Source organism: Chionomys nivalis, chromosome 22 (assembly GCF_950005125.1).
Source record: "Chionomys nivalis chromosome 22, mChiNiv1.1, whole genome shotgun sequence".
Classification (NCBI taxonomy): Eukaryota; Metazoa; Chordata; class Mammalia; order Rodentia; family Cricetidae; genus Chionomys; species Chionomys nivalis.
Window position 1 is genome coordinate 20,254,385 of NC_080107.1, and position 25,530 is coordinate 20,279,914.

The window sequence follows — 25,530 nt, forward strand, 5'->3', positions numbered from 1 at the left end:
ACAGACTATACCTTTATAGTTGGAAGCTGTCTTGTATGTTTTAAGGCAGTAGGACCCCGTCACACCCAGCTTTGATAATGAAAATGCCAAATATCGCATGGTGTACCCCAGCAGAGAAACATACTCTACCGTACTGAAAAAAATGGATAGTTGCTTGTTGTTGTTCATAGTAGATAGTTCTAGAAAAAGTCACTACACACAGATTAGTGAATGCTTAGCCATGGTGCCTAAGGGAAATACAGCATCAATGCATTTCTCATTCTCACAATTTCCTTAATCGATCAGCTCAAACTCTTGCTTTCTGCATTATTTAAAGTTGTATTCAATATGCATTTCCTTAAAGTAATTAGATGCAGCGTTTCAGTGTAATAACATATCAGTCTAGAGGAGGTTAACATTTTCCTAACCTAGCCAAACATACTGTAAATTTTGTAGGTTGTAGCCTCACTGCTTACTATCACTGAACGCACAAATTCAGCCACTTTCCATAGCTTCATGGCTCACTAGGGATGGTGCTTGAACCCCGCTTAGCTAGACTCATGTGCAGATCGGTCGACTTCCCCTTCATTTCTCCCAAAATGTAATATCTCTGGTTCATTAGCACCGCACCCACTGCTGACAGTGTAAACGCACGGCTGGATGAAGCTGTGACACGCGGATTTTCTCCACGCCCTGCAATACAGTCGTCTTGCCAGTAGGAACTCTAGACAGACTTTTAGCACAACCCTTGGGCTCACATTGGAGGTGAATGTCACCAATTAAAAGCACAAACCTGAAACACAAAGGGAAAAGGAAAGAAAGAGGATTTAAAAAGGCAATAAATAGCAAAAAGGGCAGCATTGGCAGGATGAAGCAAGCAGGCAGAGCTGCGCGTTGTGGGCGGGGAGTCAAGCTCATCGGCACTCTTCAGGGGTCTGCAAATGATGCCAAAGTGCCACAACTGTTGATTTGGGTATGACAGAGGAGCTGAATAGATGGACTGACAGTGAAGATGTGAGGGTCTAACACCAAACTGTCAGAGTTTATTTATCACGTTTTTATACGTAGGGCATTTAGTAAATAGTTATGTGATAGATTAAAAAATAATGAAGCAAGTGTTCAAATATGCCACAGTCTTTTAAACTTAACAGTTCTTAGGTGTTGCATAAAGAACAGGATGACGTTTTCAGAGTCTTCATGATCTTTTTAAAGTGATCTTGTTATGTTTATTTTATGGGTATAGTAGCCTTCGTGTATTTTATACACCACATGTGTCTGCTGCCCTCAAAACCAAAAAAGGGCACCAGATCACTGGGAATTGGAGCTACAAATAGTTACGAACCAGTATGTGGTGACCGGGAGCTGAAGTTGGATCCTTTGCAAGTGTTTATGTTCATAAACACTGAACCATCTCTTTGGCCCAGGTCCTAGTGGTTTTTGTGAACTGCACCGTGCTATCCAAAGAAGTTTTCAACTTAGCAACTTGTTAAAAGTGTTATGGTCACAGATGAAACCCCAAAAGTGAGTGGAGAGTGACCAGGGAAAGGCGGGAAGAATGCAGGTTGGCTTTTGTTCAAGAAAGTTTGGAGCAGTGGTCCTCATTCTGCCTAATGCTGTGACTCTTTAATGCAGTTCCTCATGTTGTGGTGACCCCCAGTCATAAAATTATTTTTGTTGATACTTTTTTGTTGTCTGAGGCTGCTTGTTCATTTCTCGGTCACACAGACTCCCGGAATAATCACACAGAAATCTGTTTCAATTGCAATACTGCTTGGCCAATAGCTTAAGCATATTTTTGGCTAACTCTTATACGCTAAACTAACCCATCTCCATTAATCTGTGTATCGCCATGTGGCTGTAGCTCACCAGGTAAAGTTCCATCCCTATTGTCTGTCTCCAGAAGGGCTACATGGCGTCTCTGACTCTGCCTTCTTTCTCTATGTATATCTCTTCCAGCCTGGCTGTATTCTGCTTAAGCCATTGGCCAAAAGCAGCTTCTTTATTTTTTTTTATTTTATTTATTTATTTTTTGGTTTTTTTTTTTTTTTTTTTTTTTTTTTTTTTGAGACAGGCTTTCTCCGTAGCTTTGGTGCCTGTCCTGGAACTAGCTCTTGTAGACCAGGCTGGCCTCAAACTCCCAGAGATCTGCCTGCCTCTGCCTCCCGAGTGCTGGGATTAAAGGCGTGCGCCACCACTGTCCGGCAAGCAGCTTCTTTATTAACCAATAAAAGCAACACATACACAGAAGGCCCTCCCACACCACTTTAAAACTGTCATTTTGCTACTGTTACGAATCATAATAGAACACCTGTGTTTTTCCATGGTCCTAGGGGACCCCTGTGAAAGGTTTGTTCCAGCCCAGAGGGATCATGATCCAAAAGTTGAGAATCACTGGTTTAGAAGATGGAAAGCCATCACCCATCCTGACCTATACAGTTCTGATCAGACTAGGCTAGCCCTTTTCCCTCAAGAAGAATAAGAATAGCCTCTGAGACTCTTCATGGACGATAACTGCACTTCATATGGGACCTTGGACCAGTAAAGGGTAAATTCCAGTGGTCCACGTGTCACCCAAGGCTGTCTGTACTACCTGGAATACAGATATCATTTGAATGCTCCTTATTCTCTTGACAATTATTTTCAAACATAGTTCGTACTAATGTCCAAGATAGTGGTGGCAGCCACATGCTGAGACCTAGCCTCTTAAAATTATCATAGCTAATGTAGGGTATCTTGTTACTATTCTAAGGGATTTTTACATAAAAATGGATTTAACAATTTATGAACAGGAAGGATTATCATCCTCCTTATCTTGTAGTGAGGAAACTGAGACACAATGGAGGTTAAGTGATAGAATAAAAGAGTAGATTATTGAATTTACTCTGAAAAGAAAAAAGGAAAAATATACATATGATGAAAAAATGTAGATTATTGAATCTACTTTTTAAAAGCAACTACTAGTTTTAAATGTTTCAGCCAATGGCTTAGTAAAGAGTAAAGCCAGGTGGGAAATCTGAACAGAGATATAAAGAGAAAGTAGGCAGAGTCAAAGAGATGCCATGTAGCTGCCAAAGGATAGAAACGCCTGGAACTTTACCCGGTAAACCATAGCATTAAGATTTAAGAGCTAGCTAGAAATATGCTTGAGGCATTGGCCAAACAGTGTTGTAATTAATATAGTTTCTGTGTTATTATTCCGGTCTGGGCATCTGGGAAACAAACAAGTAGTCTCTGTCTACAAAAGGACTAGACATTGCTGATGTATTTATTGCCTTCATATATTGTATATAGTTATTGTACTTATTGTGTATAGTTTTCTTATATTAGTTACAGTCTTCTTTTTTATTTTAGACAAGAGGGAGAATTATAGTGTTATATCATTTATGTTTGTATAAATAAAGCTTGTCTGAAGGTCAGGGTAAAGCAACCACACTAGTCAACCATACAGGCCAGGCAGTGGTGACAACACACCTTTAATCCCAGCAGCCACACTAGTTAGCCATAGAGGCTAGACAGTGGTGGTGTATGCCTCCAATCCCAGCACTAGTGAGGAATATAAGGTGGGATGAGACAGGAACTCGCTCTCTTTCAGTCTGAAGATTTCAAAGAAATATGAGTCTCTCTAGTGACTTGGCTGCTTTTCTTTTCTGATCTTCAGGTTGAACCCCAATATCTGCCTCTGGGTTTTTTATTATTCATGCTATGGTTAAGTAGCTTTACCCTGTGACCACCCAGCAGTTCAGTGTAGACTCCATAATAACAACATGAAGGTAATGGTTGCAGCAATAAGTGTTCTAATTAGCACAAATGTGGCGATCATTTCACAAGGAAGATAGATCAAAAAGTCATATGTCACACCGAAGATGCATGTCATGGTCATTTGTCTATAGCACCTCAATAAAGCCAGAAAAAGTAAGTAACTAAGCAAAGATCCAGAGTAATTCTGACTCCAGACCCGAACCTACCAAAAGCAGGTGTATATGCACTGTCAAGAGACTGTGCTATAGCTTCATGCGATCAGCAAATTCATCTTGCATTAGATTTCCTGAGTCTGCAGACCTATTAACCAATTAGTAGTATTTGCAGATCATCTGGCTCCCAGATACTCAAAATACAAGATTTCAGTGCCCTTGGGGAGTCTGTAGATAGTCTACCAGAGCCTGTTGAGAGAGATTTACTCTTGTCTGTGTTATCTTCATCTCTTATTGTGTCGCCTTTGCTCTATCTCACTAATGTTACCTCTCAAAAATTGGTTAGAGCATGCGACCTAAGGTATGACTTATTTAATAATTTCATAAGTCAAGGGACAAGAACAAGACAAGTTGAGAGGCGCTCTTTCCTTCAGAACGGGGTTATCATTCTGGAAATCTCAGAAGGTGCTGTGGCATGAATGGAGAAACCAATTGTTCCGACAAAGACATACTTTATTACACAGAAACAAATGACTTCAGAGCAGGGAGAGCTTCTGACTGTGGCTGCCAGAAGAGCCCAGAAAATAGATTCTGTTTGGCTCACAACAAAATTAATCATGTGCAGAATGGTTCGATCGCATTGACGTTTCTTATCTAGTACCTGTGGCTGCATATCCGTTTCAGTACAGAAACAAGCAGACGGGAAGGCAGGGATGAAGGGGATGTCTACATTTTTGTTCACAGTCTTTAAGACAGAAATTTGATGAGGAAAAAGAAATGAGGAAACCAGGCCTATCAGAATGTTGATACTGGAAGAAAAGAATCTGTTGTGTAGGTTGATTTATTAAGGGGGCTAGGCTAAATGAACACAATTGGTACCAGGAGCTGTGAAAAGGCAGGTCTGGGGAGAGCCTCCTAGAGAAGTGAGGGCTGTGAACTGGAGCCTGGGCAGCAGAGAACACAGGCTGATGACAGCGAAGGGGCACTCATCGGGTAGGGGTTAAATCACCACTTCTCTCCTTGACTGCTCTTCATCTTTTCAAGCCTCCTCCAATTTTCAGCTTTCTGATTATCTATTATCTTTGTGTCTATCAATATCTATCTATCATTCATCTATCGCCTATCTAAGTATGTATGTATGTACGTACGTACGTACCTACCTACCTACCTACCTATCATCGTTCTATCTGTCTCTCTATCTAGGATCCATGCACATGCATGTGTGAATGCATACATGTAGAGATCACCAGACAACTTAGACTGTCATTTCTCATGCTTTTCAATGTCAGGTTTATAAGCTTCAACCACTGCAATTGGCTTAAAGACAAACAAACAAATAAGCAGCAACAGAAAACAAAATAAGGGTCCTGAGGATCGAACTCTGATCCTCATGCTTGCAAGACAAAAAACACTTTACTGACTAAGCTATCTCTCCTCCCTGACTTTCTTATGTTTGAAGGAACTAAAATAAAAGCTGATGGGAAGCAATTAGCAGAAAATGAACAGAACGATAGGTAGTGGTTTGTTTTCTCTTTAAAGCTGTCTAACCTGACTTGACAACAATAGAATTGAACTCTGTGTGTGGAAGGGGTGGGGGTTGTCACTACTGTGTACCTTAGATATAAGCTAATTTCACTGAAGCAAGAAAGAAGTCATTTGGATGAGTAAAGCCTCTTAAACACCATTTCTTTCTAGTCGAATGTCTCCAGACACTCAATATCTGTATTTACACTTTTAAAACTTGAGACTATTCATAGAAAGTATTGATAATATATGTTATAATGTTATGACTTGACATTATGCTAGGATATCTAATGCCACAGAAAATAAGAAATATATTTGTCTCTTTAATCTCTACTTACTATTTCTTAACATTTAAATTCATGAAGGATGTCTACAGGATTAGACACAAAGTTTTAAGAGATGTGCAGAGCTTCTCCATTCATAGAGTAAAAAATAAAGTAGACGTGTGGGTAGGTTCTGAAATGGAGTTGCTGAGCGAATAAGGGATACTCCCAGGCTCTGCATCTTGTTAAATATAGTCTCATCTGTCTGGCCCAGCTGGGGTGTGGCCTCAGAGGGACTAGAAAAGATGACTGCACACACGCCTGACTTCTGAGGAAACCATGATTCTAGCAGTGTCTGGACTAGGACACATGCCAGTGGAAACCCCTTCTGAAATTTCGCTAGCCACCAGAATCTGTAAAGTAACACGGTCTTCACTCCTGTGGCTTTCTGTAACTGAATGCCACCTAGAATCTATGACTAGCATTGTTGGGCACAGGCATTGTGGCAGCCGTGATCATACTACAAAGGGCTGAAGATATTCACATGCTTATGAGAGTAGCTCTTCACTTTGAGAAAGTGAACCTTCTGAAGATCCGTGGACAAGGTTGCTTTTTAAGGGAATTTGTTTTCTTTGAAAAAAAAATCATTTAACCTTTTCTTTGCTTTCTTTCTTTGACTATATGCTAATTTTCAAAAGCCAGGTATATTCTTGCTATTTAAATGTCACTGACATATATTTGAGTTTTTTTTCAATGACTGAACATTTAGCAAGCGTATCTATTGCGCCATTTCTAAAAGGATAACTGTAAAAGCTCTACCATGTGGGACAAGCACATTTAAAAGAAAAAATGGGATGGAAGCGTGTTTTGGCAGTAGTGTTTGCATTTGACTTTGATCCCAGTAGCACCTAGATAAATAAATATGGAAGGAAGGAAGGAAGGAAGGAAGGAAGGAAGGAAGGAAGGAAGGAAGGAAGGAAGGGTAGAGAAAAGATACAATGAAAGGAATATTACATGAGAATTATGGAACCTGAAGCTAAAATGGTGTATATTTTATTGTTACAACAATCTAAATCTATCAGTAGAAGCTTCCTAAAGACAAGGATGGCTAAAAAGACAATGCTATAGAAGTGCGCTTACTAATTTTCAAACTAATTATGAAATTAAACCGAAAGGTCATGTCTTTGTTTACTCTTTGTTTACAGTGAAATAAGGCATTAGGCATTGAGTGTAAATTCGATTCCAGTCCTAATTTCTCTACCCTGAAGCTTTGGCGAGATGTAATCTTAGATGTAACCTTACACAGAGCTGTCCTGTCGTCTGCCAATTCAAACCTAGTAACCTACATAGCAGGGAGATTGTGGGGATTAAGTGAGATAACGTTCTGTAAGTGGCTGACATTGTGTGAGACACACCAACAGTATGACACAAAAGTCAAACGTGAACCAACAAGAAAATGACAGAGTAGAAATGGATAGGCATACTTTGCCCATTCTGTGTCAGCTCCAGTTACCCACGGGCTTAGGAAGTGACAAAATAAGCTGGCAACCCAGAAATGTGCAGCCACTCTAGTCTTCCTGCACAGCACAAAGAGGTGCTAGCTCTTTCCTCTCCGAACAGAAAAGGACAGCCTTTGAAAGAGTGGGGATACTCCAATCACCATGTAGTGTACACACGATAACCCCACAACTGCATTACCTAGGCGTCTAACTTACTTCATTCTAAGCACCAGGATGCAGGGCTGTCCTTCTGAGCACTAGGTTAGGTTTCCTCCCCTTAGGCCCAGCATTCTCCATGTCCAGAAAGTGTCATCACAAGCATCTTGATAGCACGGGATCACTTGCATTTCGTTATCACGGGTGTGTCGACCACAGCATATTCCAAGTGCAGAAAGTCCTGACCGGGGGTGGGGTGGGGGGGTGGGGGGGTGGGGATGGTTTACAATCACTGCATTCTCCATCGTGCATGCAGGAAATGGAAACAATTGACATTTATATGAGATAGAATTTAGCTCTCTAGACAGATTTACAGTCTTGCTTATGCTCCAATATCCATTAGAGGGAGAGGGTTACAGACGTAGAAAGGTTCATGCAATCCTCAGAACATAATTTGATGGAGAATAATATCCCCCAAAGTGCAGGGGGACAGCTTAGTGGCAATCTAATTGAAAGCCACTACACTAGGGTGACTTTTAGATCCCCAGTGTTGTCCAGTGTCTCCTTTTAGGGACAAAAAGAAATTGGAAAAAATTCTCAGTTCTGGGAAGATAGAAAATATGACATGATTATTAAGACTTAAAAATACAAGGAGGAAATTTAAAGTGTTTATAGAGATATGTGTGAAACAAAGCATTTTAATAGAAAAAATGAGAAGGAAGCATTAACTGATGTTCAGAAATTAAAATAGTCCCTACTGACACAGTAGGAGGAATGAGAAGACAGATATAAAGGCAAATAAAGGGACTTGAGGTCATGGTGGAACAAGTCAAAGATACTCATGCATCAACAGGAATTTGTCTTACTCCCTTTCTAAATAGCAATATCACATGGTAGTCTTCAAAGGAAGGTAGACTGCAGGACCTCGGCAGAGCAGATGAGATGACAGAACCCATTCGGCACCTTGGAGTCTCCCACTGAATCACAAGGCGATCCATTACAGGGGACCTAGAGAACACACCACACTATTAGAAAATATGAAAAGATGAACATCCTTGGTTATTTAGTCAATAGAAAAGATGTCTAAGGAGTTACTTGTCTTGTGGGGCATAGACTGAATATTATTCATGTTCTACAGGGATGAAGGTGTGTTCTTTGTGCTATAAATTACATTCTGAGCACCTAGAAGGGAGAGATTTGTTGATAACAAAATTGTTTTAATATATGTAAATATATTATATATATGTGTGTGTGTTATAAAGGAAAACATTATTCTACAAGGTCTAGAGGTCAATGGCAATTGAAGATCTCTGCCTTATGTGATCCTTTGATGTTAAATAAGAACATACGTAGATGTTTAACTTAATTCTTGTATACTATAAACACTGCAACTCTACTTCTTCCTCTGACCCATTGCTTTGTGTGCGTGCATTCTCTCCTGAGATGATCCCGTCCTCTCAATTTTTACTACAACCCATACACCACGACTGACTCCCAAGTCTCGGCCTATCTCTGTTCTTTCCTCTTAAACGGAGGCTCACGGATACCAGTGCCTACTATCCACAGTGACGAGGATGTCTACTGGTATCTCAAAATCAGGATGACTGTAACACAAATAATGAAGAGCACGTGCATATGCCCTGTGTCACAGTGGCCGGTGATGCAACCAACTTAAATATCCATCAGCAGACGAACACGCAGACCAAATGCGATATATGTATGTCTATGTAGCAGAATCCTATTCGGCCATTGAAAGGAATAAAGCACTGGCCCTCTATTGCGAATGAATCAGCAAAGCAGAATGCCAAGTGCGAGGAGACTGGCACAAAGGTCGTGTGATATATGGCTGTGTTTAAAAGAAAGATTCACAATTAGTAAATCAAAAAGGGAAAGCAAACCGCTGGCTTTCATAGGCGAAGAGAAGAAGGGAACGGAGGAACAAATGCCTAACGAGTAACCTTTGGAGTTAGCACCCATGTGACATATGGTGTTTACTGTATGAGCGGCGAGAGTGTGCAGAGCAGTTAAGTAATAGAAACGAGCTTAGTACACATTGCTGTGGTGATCAACCTCCAACACAACATCTAACCTCCTCCGTGTGTAGTCAGTCCATCACCATAGTGTTCCTCCTAGAACAAGGCAGAGCTGCATGCATTTTACTTTTGAGATGAGGCTATCAGAGACACCACAGCTTCTGTCTTGGTGAGCCATGTACTTAGTCCTCTGCCCTGTCTGTCATTGGCTTTTGAAGCAGTTAGCAGTTAGCGATCCTGTCATGATTGAGTATTTCCACAGATATGCACACGCTAAACAGGCTCTCAACGAACAGCCTGGAACTGGATACGTAGGCCCCAGGTGAGCTTTCAGGCAAGTTCTCCAAGAGATCTGCTTGAGCTCACAAGTGACTCTGAGCCAGCTAAGGCACACCCCTAAATTCCTGGCCCTCCAAAACCATCTGAAGGGATGCATGTTGAGTGGCTGAACTCAGGAAGCAATTATCAAACAGCAATCAGTAATTAATACAATTAGGATATAGCCCTTATGATTTTTATTGCATTCTAAAGATTCAACCTTGTTACACCATCACAAATGGGATTAAGTTTCAACACAGGAATCTGAGAAACATTCAAACCATGGTGCTATATGCTTTCCATTCTGAGTCGTAATTGTCGGTTATACTTACAGGAGTAGATAACATACACACAGCCTAATCTTTTTGCCCAGAATCCTCCCAGCTTTAACTCTATGTCTGCTCTGTTTCAATCTATCATACCCCTATCTTCTAGGTAGGTTCATATAAATCAAGTTCAGAGAACAGCTCATACTGAATGCTGTGGGAGGGGGACCACACCCAACTTGAAGAAAGTCTGAAGGAGCCCACGGTGAAGGACAGAGTAAAAGTGAGCCAGGTGAAAAATTCTGAAAGGTACCCAGAAGTCCAGAGCTGGTTGGATTTGTACAGTAAGAAGCCTGGAAGAAGCCGGAATGGATGGGAAAGGAGAACTTGAAGACAAAAATAACTGTGCAGTCTTAGAAAGCGAAGGGCTCATGAAGACATGAGTCGGGAGTTGTGCTAGAAAGTCAGAATGATCAGTGCATCTCAGAATCTGGTGAGGCATGACTACTCTAAGAAGTCTTATATTCCTCTTCATGATCTTCTAAAATGTACATCAGTATTTATAAGCAAACCCCTCTTCTTTAGCAACAACACACAGTGTTCAGGGCAATCTTTTGCCGTTTAGTTTTGTTTTGAGACAAAGTCTTGTTGTGTAGCATAAGTGGCCTCAAGACTGCCATCTTCCTATCATCAAGTCTAAAGACTGTAGGCATAGAAAATTGCCCCTGGCTACACTCAAGGTTTGCCATGTCTAACTCAGGGCTCCACAAAATAAGTCTGAGTACAAGCATGCGCAAACATCAGACCAGAAGATATAGAGACAATCTTTCTTAAAGGCTATGAAACCAAATAAACAAAATAAAATTCCCCGTTCATGACGAAAGCCCATCATTGATTCAGGACATTGCTTCCTCTAATCTGCTTTATTGTTCTTTCAGCCCTCTAAGAACCGGCATCTGTGTGTGGCAGGCAGACTTCTGTCATGCAGAACCTCCAGGCACTTCTTTTTAAGTGTTTTGCAGACATATCTCATCACAGAGTATGGAAGGAAGACAACCTATCAAACAGCAGTTTCTACTTTTTGCATAAAGTATTTTTTTTTCTCATGAGTCGAAACCCCACGGATAGCCCACTAATGCCTGAGCACAGGAGCTTTTTGCAGCAAAATGGCTAATTTTATCTGTCACTTATTTCGATACTCTCAGACAAATGGCATGAGAAAAAGCGGCATTAATCAAAAATAATTTGTTTAGTCTGCTTATGATTTACTATAATAAAAATGTTTACCTTTGTTTATAAGTGAAACTAATTTGAAGAGCCTAGAAAAACCAGTTTCTGCCCCCAGGTTGTCTTATGCAGAAACGCAACCTTCAACTTTCCACCCATGTAAATCCTTGCTGCTGATCCATCATTACTAGATACCCCTGTGGGACTTTCCCTCCACGGCTTAAAACTCCTAACCCAGGTCCCAGCCTCCTCCTGATTCTCTTGCTTTCTTTGTAGATTTTAACTGAGCTTTGCCATTATCTCAACTCTGTCACTATCTTTGACCCCAAGTCTCATGAAGCACAGACCAATTACACTGTCTTCCCAGGGTCGTGCTCATAGAAAACGCTTCTTCAACACTGACTAAACACAAACCCACAGGGAAAAGTACTCCGCTGTTTAGTTGGTTCCTTCTAGAAGTCATCTAAACACCACGTTTCCTCTGAAAACTTTCATGACCTCTTTGCTCCACATGTGGTAAGCACACAGAATATATTTTAAACACTTTGTTATTATTGTAATTTATTTTTTAAAGCAATATGATTTTAAAAAAAATTTTAAAGCAAAGGCATGATTTTCTTCACAAATGACTACTTAAAATCTGAACAAAATGGCATAAAAACTTGGAACAACCTTAATATGCTAAAAAGAAAAGAAAAGGAAAAACACAACAGCAACTATAAAAGACTATTTGGGTCCAGTAAATGTGACTAGGAGCTAATTCAATGGGCTCCCATTGAACAAAGATGGGAGCATCTACAAAAATGATGATGGTCAAGGACTGAAGCCACCTAAATTGATTAAAGTCCATGAAATCAAGATGTTCAAAATGATGATCTTTAGATTTTCCTATGGAAACAAAAACTGTTTTCAACTTCTCAAATGAAGGAAAAAATATTTAAGTTAACCAAAGAATTGGAGAAAGAACTCCATAGACACTCTCCAAATAAGTACAGGCAGAATGCTACAATTAGAACACTCCAAGTTTCTGCTCCTAGTGAAATATTGTTTGGTTAACTTCTGAATATCACACTAGCCCATGGATGGTTGATGGGGATCTTTATAATGAGTGAGTCAGGCTGATAGCAACCGCACTTCTAACAAACTTTAATACCATCACTAAGAACAAGACAATCAGTCATCACATCTTTGATTGTTACTCGGGGCACACACCCAGTTAATTAGCTAGCTAGTTAGGGGGAACTAGTTAGTTCCCTCAAAGGGAATCTGCATCTAGTCAAACTTTCAGAGCTCAACCATCACTTAAAATATGACTGTGATGTTGCAGTCAGTCAGGTGAAAAATTCTATAGGACAAGTGTTCTAAATCCTTCAACAAATAACCATCCATTTAAAAACTGATTGGGGTGAGGTTTTAGATGTTAAGATGCTCAGGAGCATGTAAACCAACTTTAATATGCACCATCATTTCACTGAGACTTAAATAAGGGGATTTTTGACAGCGGAGGAAAAATGAGCAGTCAGTGGGAATTAACTGTTGTTAACAATTTTTTTTCTAAATGTATTAGATGTGATAAAATTAGAGACTACTCTTATTTGTTAATGGGTGAGTCTTAAATTTACCTGTGAACTGCTGGTGTTAGAGATAGCCTTTAAATTACTCCAGGGAAATAAAAGTGGTGTGTGTGTGTGTGTGTGTGTGCGCGCGCGCGCATGCACACACACACACACACACACAAGTACAGGAATCCATGGAGGCAGAAGAGGGTGATGCATCTCTTGTAGTTAGAGTTGCAGGTGGTTGGGAGCCAGAAGTTGGATTCTGGGAACCAAACTTGGATTCTCTGAAAGAATAGTGTGCACTCTTTACCACTGAGCCAACTCTCCAGCCACTTTCCTTGCTTCTTAGCACAGCATTAAACTTGAAATGATGTGGACTGATGCTTTTAATTGTAGTTATTTTCTTCTTGTCATTTTGTGCCTATATACCAAGGATTTTTAAACCATTGCAAGGCGGATGGACATTTATTTTTAGTGTTGTATGGATATTCCTTTGCACGTCCCCTGGTGTGTAGAAGACCCTATAATGGGTATGCACCTGCAACTGGGTTATAGGATACATGCAAATAAAGTTGGATAATGGCAAACTACGTTTTGCATTGGCGCATCTTATGCCTCTTGCAATATCCAATGCTCTTGATAATTTCCCTTCTCCTTCCTTCACCGGCTGTTATTATTTTCATAGTTCTTATTTTGTTTTTTGCCAGTCTGCCAAAAAGAATAAAATGATATCTTATTGTAATTTACCATATTACAATATGGTAACTACATATTTAGTATCTTTTCATATGTCGGTTGAACATTTGTTGTTATTCCTTTATGAATAGATATTTTAAAAAAAACTTTTATTCTAACAAGTTGTTTCTCTTTTTCATATTGATCTTGAGTAGCTAACCTTTTGTAGTTATTTGTAAAAGTAATTATTTTGTAGCTCATTTTCTTGCTCCTTCTACAAACCAAGGATCTCAATAATCTTTTCCCTTATGAATCTTTCCCCACATCAGGACCGAGTAGCTACCACTCTGTATTGTCTTCTAACAGCCAACTGGAGTCTCTCTGACTTTGATAATTGTGAGCCAGGACTTTGGTTTCCTGTTTTCCATGTGGATAGCCAATTGACCCAGAATCATGTATTGAAAAGATCATTTTTTTGCCCACTGTCCTGAAATACTGGCTCAGTCATAAATCAAACATCTATCTAAGTCTGGGTATGCTTTTGGGCTCTTGAAAATGGACTGAATTTCCATCATCCAAAAGGAGAATAATAGTAAGTAGAACCGTCTAACTTCTGCAATTTCCTATGCCTTGCAAACCAAGACCTACTGAGTTCTTTCTCAACTTAATTCTCCCCCAGCTAGTCACTCCTCCAAATGCATTATTCCCAGTCTTTCTGGGCCTCTAGCACATCAGGTCAGTGAGTTTTTACCTTACAAACTAAAGCGTTCTCATGTTGAAACAATATGAGTAACGTTCACCTCGTTAGACAGGGCAACATCCTAACCTGCAGGTTGGCATTAATCTCCACAGTGCCCAGCATGTGACAGAAATGAAGCAAACCCGATTTCTCGTGAGATTTTATAAGGATGAATGAGGACGTACATGAGCTGCTCCTGACATGTCGGGATTGTGCTCACATGAACTACATCTATTTTATTTTTGTCAAAAAAAAAAAAAAACCTATGACCTAGAAACTTTCTTAAATCATACAAAAGATAAGGGCTCCAGCTCACTGTTTTATCAATTTCGAAGTCCGTCTTACAAAGTAATCACATAAAGATCCGACTATTGAAGAAAATCATGCATCTCTGTTCTGCTGATTTACTTGTGCTGAGAAGTGATTCCAAATAAAGGGCAAAACAAAGCAACTGAGTTCTGTCCAATAAATGTTTTTCTCGTTGCCTTTTATCAGCTGTTCAAGGACACCAACTTAGGGACATCCCCCCCACCATCCTGTTGTACATTTCATATTGTCTCTTTTTTAAGCTAGAATATAAAAGTCTTCTGCAGGCAACTTCAGGGACCAATTAACTCCATTAAATTCTATCCAGTTATGTAGTGAAGTGAACCGCTGCTCGTCTGGGGCTGTCTAGAGCTGAGACAATTAGGAGATGGAGAGAAGCAGAAAGAGAGATTGATTTTATGTGTCACCGAAGCACGCTGCAACAATATGCCAGCGTGACTTTCAAAATGGCCTTAAAATATTCCAAACTCAGGGAGTTTCCTTGCTCCTGAGTGGGAGTTGACAGACTGTCTGGCAGCATTAGAAAAGGCAGGGAGAACGTCTATATTGTGTCCTGTAATAACATTCTGCCCCTTTTCGGCATCTTCGCCTTAGGTTGACCCGCTGTTTGTTGTGTGGTGTGTGTGTGTGTGTGTGTGTGTGTGTGTGTGTGGTCTTCTCTATGCAAAGGGCGTGATTTCACCTCTGGGAAAACCAAACTGAAGGACACTAACCTTCCCAAGGTCACTTAAAAATGAGTGCTGTAACCTGGTGCGTAGGTGAAACAGAACCCAGGTGTCCTGGCTCCAGCTTTGTGGTTCGGCATTGAAGCATTTTCCATTGTGGGGGGGAAAAAATAACCGGTCGGGGGATTTAGGGGAAGTGAGAATCAATCTGATTTCCTTTCCCTGCCACCTTACCTCCCTTCTTCCTTACGAAAATTAAAAACTCGGGAAAGCCAGAGGTGCCTTCTAGGCAGTTCTTAAGCAGGGTCCACCAAACCAACTCCCACCCTCGACACAAAGCGACCGCGGATCCCAAGGATTCTGGGCGTCTTCTTGTGAGCCTGGGAGGTGAGGAGTGGTGGAAAAGTCAGCCCTCACCTCCAGCGGGTCCCGGGCTCGGCGGCTCCCAAGCCCCGCCCCCGACCGCCCTTCCCCCGCGGCCTCGGCAACCAGCCCCTCTCCCCTCTCGTTGTCGGGCGCACCCACCCCAGATGCCGCCTGGCACCGAGCGCAGCCGCCGCCGCCGCCGTACTTTCCACTTGTATTGATCACTCCTAGCTCGGCTCAGCCTGCTCCCGGAGCGCAGCGCGGCCAGCGCGCCAGCCCTTGGCAGCTCGGGCACAGTCGGGCTCCCAGAGGAAACTCCTTGGGAGCGCCCTGTCCGGGGTGTCCTCTGCGCTCTGCAGTGTCTTTCTGTCTGCCTGGAAGGAGGAGGAGGAGAAGGAGGAGGAGGAAGATCAGAAGGAGGAGGAGGAGGTGGAGGAGGAGGACGTCGTCTGGTCCCGGTTGGGAGGTGGAGCAGCGGCAGCAGCAGCCGCCGAGGCAGCCGCCGCCGCCGCCTCCGGAAAGGGAGAGGCAGGAGAGATCGGGACTTGGAAACCCCAAAGTGTCGGCGACCCTGCACAGCAGGCTTCCTTCCAGCTTCATGGGCAAAGTGTGGAAACAGCAGATGTACCCTCAGTACGCCACCTACTATTACCCCCAGTATCTGCAAGCCAAGGTAAGGAGGCGCGAGGAAGGGTCGCCAAAGGAGGGGACCGCGGAGGCTCGCGCGGGGCCGGGCTGGGGAGGGGCGCGCGGCGACCCCGCCGTCCCCGGGCGCAATTGCTGGGGTTGCTAACTATAGCGCTGGCCTGGGCAGAGCGGGGCTGCGCGCGGGGCGGCGGCTTCCCGGGGAGCAGATCGCGGCGATCGGGTTACAGAGAGTCGCGGGGCGGGGAGGGAGGGGGGCAGCGACTAGACAGGAAAGGACCGCCGGCCCCTTCCTGGCCGGCGAGGAGGGGAGGGTCTCTCGGCCTCGCGGCGCCCCTCATCCAACTAGAGCTAGCGGCTGGCCGACGCTTGGGGGCCCGCGGCAGGACCCGCTAGTGGCATGGCTTTCCGACCTCTCCAGGGCCTCGCCCTGCGGGCGGTAACTCTGGGGTCCCCGGGAGTGGCGCGCGGCACCCCCCCCACCCCGCCCCGCCCCTCGGGACTCCCCTCCAGCTCCCGCGCGCGCGACGAATGTGGCCGGAGGGGGCCGGGACCGTCTCCTCCCCGCCTCGGGCCCTGAGCGCCCGCCCCTTGCCTCTGATCTTTGTGCGGTGTGGCACTTCACCTGGTTACTGATTTCCACTTTTACGCTGGTGTTTTGGGTAGAAAAGTGGCCAAAGTTCACTCCGCATTCATTGATGTCCCTTTTAATCTTTTCTGTAGCTTTTACGTAGGGAGGGACAATGGGCAGATTTCGATGCGCAGAAAGAAGTGACTTTGTATTTACTTTTCCCCTCTTTTTTTTTTTTTTTTAACTGTCTTATATGTTTGCGACAGAGTGATTTTCAGTTCTGCTCAAAAGTGGCCTCGGCACACTCTTGGGTAAGGACAGCTGATGACATACAAATTATGGCCGGCTTTCGAGGGACCCCGGGTACTTTGTTGATGGGCCTATGCTAATTTTACAACAGTTCGATCCCTCCTAAACTAATTTTAAAAATTATCAGGGTTCACGAAAAGCGCATTTATCCACCGTGGGGACATCTGCAATAGTGAGGGAAAGCAGGAAGTGTTGGTGGGTACACTAGCCTCCTTTGGTAGTTAACACCTAGCATGCCCTTCTAGATCACAAAAGAATCAGGTATGGATGTGGCGTTTGAACTTTTTCAGGGGATTGCTTGCGGGCAGATGGGTATTTCTGCCCTGGTACCAATAATCTGTGATTCAACCTTGAAAGCTTTCTTCCTTTCGGTGTGTGTGGTCCATGTTATCTTGTACCTACATCATACCTTAGTGTTTGTCCATGGAAAAAGGACTTGTCAGCAGAGGCCAGACATTTCCCAGCACTCAAAGACCTCCTTGCAGCTCCCTCGCCATTCCCTCTTACCTTAGATCGCCAGAGCTGGTTAGGCACTGGCAACTGAGAGCACCACTGTTGGTCTACATGAGGTTGTCATGTCGTTGTTTCAAGAACTTGAGGGAGATGCTTGCTTGGCGTGTGAGTGTGTGTTTGTGTGTGTGCTGCCCACGCCCGTGTGCTATGCCAAAGCTTTTTGAAGAAATTCTGTAACGTAATCAATGTGCTACCTTTTAGATGTGTTATATATTTAATGCGCTTATTTAAATTATGCAGCATTCCGGTGCCTGAAGGACAGCCTATTCAACACTTAACTCCATAAATTATAAATACACACATTCAGGTGAAGAAGAAGAAAAAGCCATGTTTCTATGCAACATTTACCTTAGTAATTTTTATGTACCATTAGTAAGTTAGAAACCAAGTACATAGCATTTAATATAGCTAATGCAATGCCATTTGGCTTTTTTTGCCCTGTAAATAATTGAGGAGAGAGACAAACGGCAAGAGCCTGCTGGAGTAATTAGGGCTGGATCCCAGGAAGCTCTCGGGCCCATTTTCTGAAAGTGTGCTTCCTGCATAAAGCATTTAATATTGATTTGTGTTACAGTAAATGACAGTCTCAAAACAGATTTTGCCGTTTCTCCTATGAAATCTGAAATCCTATTACCCCGGCTCCCTTTGTTTCGGAAGGAAGGTGCGTCCTCAGTTGACCTATATAATGCGGTGTTTTAAAAAGTTTGGTAATTAAATCTAAACTCCCTATTGTAAAGGTGTCATAATTAGTTCAGAAAGGAGCATCTCCAAAAATACAAAGGCACCAAATGCAGGTTTTAGATGGGAGAGTCAGAGGCAGGGACACACACCTTCCTTCCTCCTCTCTGCAGCCATTGGTAAGATGGTGGCGGTGGTGAAAGTCATTAAGAAAAATGGAGACTTTATTTGGTTTCTAGTTTAATAACAAGCATAATCCACCTGAAAAGTTAATCAACTCCGCGTGACTGTGTTGTCTACAACAGGGCTGGTGCTTGTCCGTGTGTGTTCTGACCTTCCTGAGAGAGACTACGTCACTCTCCGTAAAGTACACTGATGTGTTTGGCTAGTCCCAGTTGTTGCAAACTTGTTTGGAAGCTGGATCAAAAACTAAAGAGTGGTTTGGTCACTGAAAAAGGAATTTTAACCTGTGAATGTGAAGCCGATGTGGTTTCGTTGGATCAGAAAGGAACAGATGAAGCTGATGTATTTCATCAGAGGAATAGGTGATTTTAAAAACTACCTGAAAATGAGTTTTATGGTCACACTTTCACAAGTTGCAGGTGAAGAATGCTTCTTGTGTTAATCTAAGCACAGACTGTTTTGGCAAATTTGTTTTGAAAGATGCTCCCATGAAACACATCAATTCCGTGTTTTGCAGTCAAGAAAATAGCACTTGGAGCCAACAACTGCATTGGTGGGCATCATGCTTTGACAGAGAGAAAATGTAACATCATCTCCAGGGAGCATCAGGTACCTGTGAGGCCGCTGAGAAGAGCAGGCCCTGGGTGGACGAGATGTAGTTTCCAGTGTGCCTTAGCCTACAGTCACATGGAGCTCAAGTACCCGGGGTGGTTTTGTTTGTTCTGTCGGTTTGTTTCTCCGTCAGTACTGCCTTATTCTAGCAGGTCGCTTTATCGCCTGGCACATTCATCCTGAAATAGCCGTCCATGAAGTTTTGTAAACACAAACACACGCTGTTCTAAAGACCATTCCAGATGTTAAATGACTTAGGTGATATTCCGAAAAGTTAAATACGTGCTTCAGTTTTCAGCTGTTCAGAAAGAAAGAAAAATTGATTAACATTCTAATTCAAAGATTTGTATGTACAAGTTGTCAGCCAGTGGCTATAGGAATTTCACTTCTGTACAGGCTACTGCCGTACTTGAGAGACACTATGGCATGCATCAGTGCTGGTGTGCATGTTTGAATGTTACTGGGGATACAATATGTAATCTTTCCCTTTTGAAGAAGAAATACAGGTTTTTCTTTATATTGCTTTGTGGATATTTTTACCAGTTGAAGGCAACATGACACATATAATCTTTGTTCATATACCTTTGGTATATAGTTCTCTAAAATATAGAAGCTTCCATTTTGTGCATATAGCGGTTTTCTGTAGCAAAGAAATATTCTATAATAAAGAAATGTTTTTTTATGAAGGAAAACATAGTTTTTGTTGTTGTTGTTGTTGTTTTTGTTTTTTGTTTTTTTTTTTTTTTGATTTTTCGAGACAGGGTTTCTCCGTAGCTTTTGGTGCCTGTCCTGGAACTAGCTCTTGTAGACCAGGCTGGCCTCGAACTCACAGAGATCCGCCTGCCTCTGCCTCCCGAGTGCTGGGATTAAAGGCGTGCGCCACACCACCCGGCAACATAGTTTTGTTTTAAGACGATTTTTGTATAAATGGATACCAAAAAATATATCTGAACTCAGCATCAAACTCTGAGAAATAATAAAGTAATTTAGATTTCCACTAATAAAAGCTGTAGGGACAAAACAGTTCTGAACTCACCCTCTTTGACACACAACCATTTCACTGGATTTCCAAACAGATATTTATCTGTAATCAACAAATATTGTGCCAAACAATCTGAGTCTTCTAGAAATTAAGGTCATGATTCTACATGCATAAGTAGCAACTATAACAAAGAATGAAGCCATGGGTACTTTGCATCTTATGATATACATACCTATGTTAGCTGGCTGTGGTGGTGCATGCCTTTGATCCCAGCACTCGGGAAGCAGAGGCAGGCAGATCTCTGTAAGTTCAAGGCCAACCTGATCTACAAAGAGAGTTCCAGGGCAGCTAGAACTGTTACAGAGAAACCCTGTCTCTAGAATAAAATAAAATAAAAATAAAAAGATGCACTTACCTTTACCAGGTGAGTAAAAGTTGCTTAAATGTATCAGCTTAGTAATGCAACATTAATTTCCTTAGTAGGGTATTTGGAGTGTCTGGACATGGCAGAAAAACCCATGGTTATGGAATTGTTAAGGGTGAAGTTACACATTGTAGCGCCCTTGCAGGTATGTTTAGAGTTTTGCAGAACATAAAATATATAGAGACACATATTACTTCTCTCTGTTGAGAATGAAACCTTAGGCCACTAGAAGAGGATGGGGAAGGTGTCTGGGGGAGGAGGAGCACATCCTTGTGCATCACTGCTCTGGATAGACCTCCGATTCTTTGGCAGTGTACGTTTTCAGTGAGAGAGAGAAAAGCTTTTGCTAATATGTTACTGTGTCTGTGTTTTGCCTAATGATGTTTTTGAAACTCTAAAGTTATTCCAGCCAACATGATGGGTAATAGAATTTAAAGTTTCAAACCTTTTAGGTAAGTGGAAGATATCTCTTCTTTCTTTTCTTTTTATGTAAGAAAGACTGTCCAGGGAAGCAAATCATACGTTTTCTTCTGCATCACGTTATCCAATAGACACAGAAGAAAGACCTATCTAGAATGGAGAAGTTGGTGTTCTATAAAAATGACATGAACAGCTAAGAGCTCGTTCATTCTCGTAAAGAAGAGGGCTTTCTTGTCTAGTTTGTTTTCTGCTGGACATTCATGGTTTGGCTGGTTTGTTTTCTCCAAGCATAGTGCCACAACTCCTCTAGAAGCCTGTCCCCAGATTCACCAGTGCTTGCTAGCAGACTAGTGTTATTCATTGGGGGAAGGGAGAGGAAGAATGCAAAGTTATTTAAGGACAGAGACATTTTGTAGACACAAATCTACCAATATAACAGTTCAGCCTAATTTTCTAATCAAATCAGAGTAGAGTGTGCTTTGTTATTTCCTTTACTTTGTTTCTGCAGTAAAATGATTTGTGAATTAGTAAGAACCCTAAAAGGAACTATATATTGAGAGGTCAGTAATTTATGCAATCAAAAGTTCCTCTCCTTTCTCACTCTTTCTTTCTCTCCCTTTCTGGGTGTGTGCATGAGCGATCATAATAAAGAGTATAGATGCTAGCAAAAGAGCCACCGTGATCCATTACAGAGCTCTCACACAGTGAATTGGCAATATAGCCTACCTGGGCTTCTGTCATCAGCCCACCCCTTTTACCAACCCTGCTTGAATGTTTTTTGCTTACTCTTTCAGAAAATTCCTTTTTGGAGTATACTTCAGCCTTGGCAAAAGTATTTACCCATCTAGTAATAACAGCCAACACACAAACTAAGACTGAAATGCAGAGGGTCATAGTTGTCTCTCACTGTGTGACCCTGAACTTGGCCTTTGTCTGTCTAGCTCTTAGATCCAGAGAATATAGTTTTTATTTCATTCACTGTGATTGTCTATCTAGCTCTTACATTCAAAGAATATAGTTTTTATCTTATTGTGGCGGTTGAATAAAAATAACTGGAGAATACATCAAGTTGTCTTCAAGTGAGAGAGCGTCATTCAATGAAAAAATAGCTTATTTAAACACAAGCATAGAATGATGTCTGTTTTCTTAAATGCAGCACCATAATATTTGGTGTAACATCAAGGTAAATATTCAAAAGTTGAGCATTGGGCTTAGGGATGCTGTGCAGGGTGGATTGAAGTACTCTTGTTTCTTTGCTCTTTCATTTAAAGTGGAAGGTGTAGAGCTTGGCGGGGCTTCATGAAAACATTCTGTAGATGGTACAACTGGGAGCTTCACCATGCCATACACAGAAAACAGCCTCCTAGAACCACATGTGCCACACACACACACACACACACACACAGATTTGATATTGGAAACTAAACATGTCTGATTCTAGTAGTCCTGAGAGGTCCAGTGGAAAGGGGATATGGTAGCCATGCCAACAAACAAAAGAATACACCCAAAATCTAATTGCCATGTGGACAACCAAACATAACCCCAAATCTAATTCCTTACATTTGCTTAATGCAGCTAGTCTCCTTTCCATAATTATATGAATATTTTAATATTGTGACCAATCAGAGGGCAGTAAGTATGTTGACATGATGAGAGAGAAACAAAAAAGGGGTTAAAATGAGAATCTGGTGTTTTGACTACTTGGCTTAGCAAATCTAGACTCCTGAGCATTGTTGTTTCCCCTGTTATCGTCCAGCAAATTCTTAAATGGATGCATCTGTCATTTTAGAAGATGATGAGGAAGGAGAGTCTTTTGGATAATGACTAAAAATATGGGTTCTCAAGGAGAGATTGTATGCTAATACACAGCTAACTGACACTATAAGCACGCAAAAAATCATCGTCTGGTACACGATGCCCTACAGTGGCTATAATATATGCATGCTGAAATTAGGTTAAGTTTTCAGCCGGTTGCCTGTTGATAAATTGTGAGGCTCACAACAGAGTAAAACACTTGCCCCATCTATTGTGTTCCTGAGTGAACCCAGTATTCCTGCTCTGCATTTGACGTTAGGATGCTCTGGGGAGTAGGATATCTGCTCCCTGATTCCAGCACGCTGCAAAACACTGGGGCAGACAGAGTGGACACAGGACAAGAAATAAGGAAAGGAGAAGTGTAAAACAGCGTCCTTGGACTACAGCATTCCAGCCAGTAGTCTGGGTGACAGAGAAGGTACTCAACTCTACACGGGCTTACAAATTTACATGTGTTTTGTGAGCCAAAGTAGAGTTCCAAAAGAAGCTACAACTAATCTGAGAATTTTAGAAGAAATTGGGCTTGAAATAAATGAGTGGAGATTTCTTGAATTAATAATCAGCTTTATTTTATTTTGTTCATTTGCTTTATAATTCTCTTGAGGGCATTTTGAATTGTAAAAGAATTACATTTTGTTGTACTTTATGTTAACCCTTCCCTTAAAATCTCATACTCAATGATTCTATTTTACATTATTTCCAGTTTTATGCTTACAAATGTGCCGTTAAGCCAACCTATTAGTGCTGTGGCAGGCTGGTAATGTAATCTCTAAATGATGACATAATGGACATACAGAAATTTTATTTGTATTGTTATATTTTATTTAAAGTAATGTTTATTTCTCCTAACCCATTAGCCATACTTATGGAAACAGCAAGAAAACAAATTTGGGGTTTTAGATATTTCTAACTAGATCTTTGCCTACATTGCAGGCACCGATGATGTCTAGTGTGAGCTGGCATTGCTGGAAGATTTTTCAAAATTATTCCTGCTCTTTTGTGAACATCCATTTATGGGGTCATTACCTAACTTTATTTAAAACGAGCTGTTATTCACCTGTGCAAATAACCAAATGCTGTAGGAATCATACGGTCTTCTGCTTGCCTCTGTATGGGATCCAGAAACCATCCTTCCCCCAGCTTCTCCCGGGACATGTGGTACACAGGTGGGGCTCCTGGGTCCCAGACAAAGGGATTTCAGGGAGATGTTTTTATGCAACCAAATGAGACCATTCCATCGATGCCGTAAGTCGTCTCACTGGTCCTGAAGGACAACTTTCCCAGCTCTGCAAGTGTGGGCTCACTTTACAAAATACCAGTTTTCTTTCCTGTTAGTTGAGTTGAATATTCAGAATGGCGCAATTGGGTAGATGCCTTTGCTGAATACTGAGATTCCTGACGGGAAAATAAAAGTTCCCCAAAATAAATTTCATGTCATACACTTACATCTATAGTAGTCTCAAGTAACAATACCCCTTGTCCCCTGCTAGGTGTCTCCCCTCCCAACAATTGTAATGATTTTGAGTTGACAGTAAAAGTAAATTTGCACAGGAGTTCCTCTGGTAAGCAAGTGTTTGCTTACCCAAGAAATATCTTTATAGTTTATGTTATAGGGTATCAGGTTATATAGAAAAGTAAACTTTATTAGAAAATTATAATGCCACCCAAGGTTATTTATTCTTCTCAACAGCGTTTCAGATTTGTCATCAAACCAAAGTGAAGACTATTATGAAAATAAAAATTTTCAAGAAAAAAATTATTTTCCAGTTGTTAACCATAGTACTCTCAAAGCCTCTTGGCCTCCTATATGGCACAGCTCTGATTAATTCCCATGTTTTAAACATGCAAGTCATAAAAAATACTTGTCCATGTGACCATGTGCATACTTCTAGTTTAACAAAAATAGAAAGAATTGGCTCCTGGACAATTAATAGATTTTGTCCTCATTCTCTTTGCGATCTGTTTGGTGATTAGATACACCTTAATTTAAAAGTGAGTTGGATTTCTTGTGTGTGTGTGTTTGTGTGTGTGCATGCACATGCGTGTCCAGGCGCACACCAAAGTGAGAAGGTGATGGCAGATATTGTTCCTCCACAGGTTGAATCCACTTTAGTGTCTTGAAACCAGGTCTCTCCTTGGCTTGGGCTTGCTTATTAGGGTTAACTGGCTAACCAGGAAGCCTAGGGGATACACCTGTGTCTTTCTCCCCAGCCCTGGGATTACAAGATCGCAGTACCATGCCCAGCTTGTTATTTGTGTTCTGCAGATATAACTTGGGTCCTTGTGTTTGTCTACCCAGTGATTTACTAACTGAGCAATTTCTCCAGCCATTCAATGAGTTTTATCCACAGTTCACTTGTCAATCGGTGACCCCAAACTGGAAACTCACTTCCTGTGCAAATTGTCATACGTAAAGGTAGAGTTCCCACTCCACCCATGTGAACCTGTGGAAGTAATCTGTGTTATAAGTCATTAACAGGTCTACAACAATTCTATCATCTAGAGGATGCTTCTTGGAGAACAGGATGAGTGCTAAGAGTTGGAATTCCTGGGGCTCATCTTTGCCTTCTTCGGGAGTGAGGGAGCTTGGTATAGAGTTCTGAAATAAGGCTTTGAGTTTTTGGGACTGGGGAATGGGCTTTAGAAGATGAGAGATGGGGCTCATGACATCAGATAAGTAAGATATTTGCAAAGCAGCTGTTGATGATGGAACCTCAGGCTGTGGTCAAGACCTGAGGGCCCTACTCACAGGCTCTCCACTCTCCACTTTTCCTGTTCTAGACTAAGAGATAATCTCTGGTTTGCTAGCCTCTTCTTCCCAATTAAAAAAATAGCAGCCCCAAGAGGCAGTACTAATAGCGCTTTTCAGCC

General features: G+C 41.8%; 1 protein-coding gene across 6 annotated transcripts in view; it reads left to right on the forward strand.

Annotated features, from left to right (window-relative positions):
* The window catches only part of Rbms1 (RNA binding motif single stranded interacting protein 1), a 232,573-nt gene that overhangs the window by 139 nt on the left and 206,904 nt on the right, over positions 1 to 25,530 (forward strand). For 4 of the 6 annotated variants that reach the window (XM_057755067.1, XM_057755074.1, XM_057755070.1 and 1 more), the window contains exon 1: positions 15,931 to 16,180. The exons of 1 other annotated variant lie outside the window; for it this stretch is intronic. In XM_057755067.1, coding sequence (XP_057611050.1) covers positions 16,106 to 16,180 — 75 coding nt within the window. In that variant the 5' untranslated portion in view covers positions 15,931 to 16,105. Of the gene's footprint in view, positions 1 to 15,930; positions 16,181 to 25,530 lie in introns of those variants that run through there. One more of the 6 variants, XM_057755075.1, reaches the window with a different exon arrangement.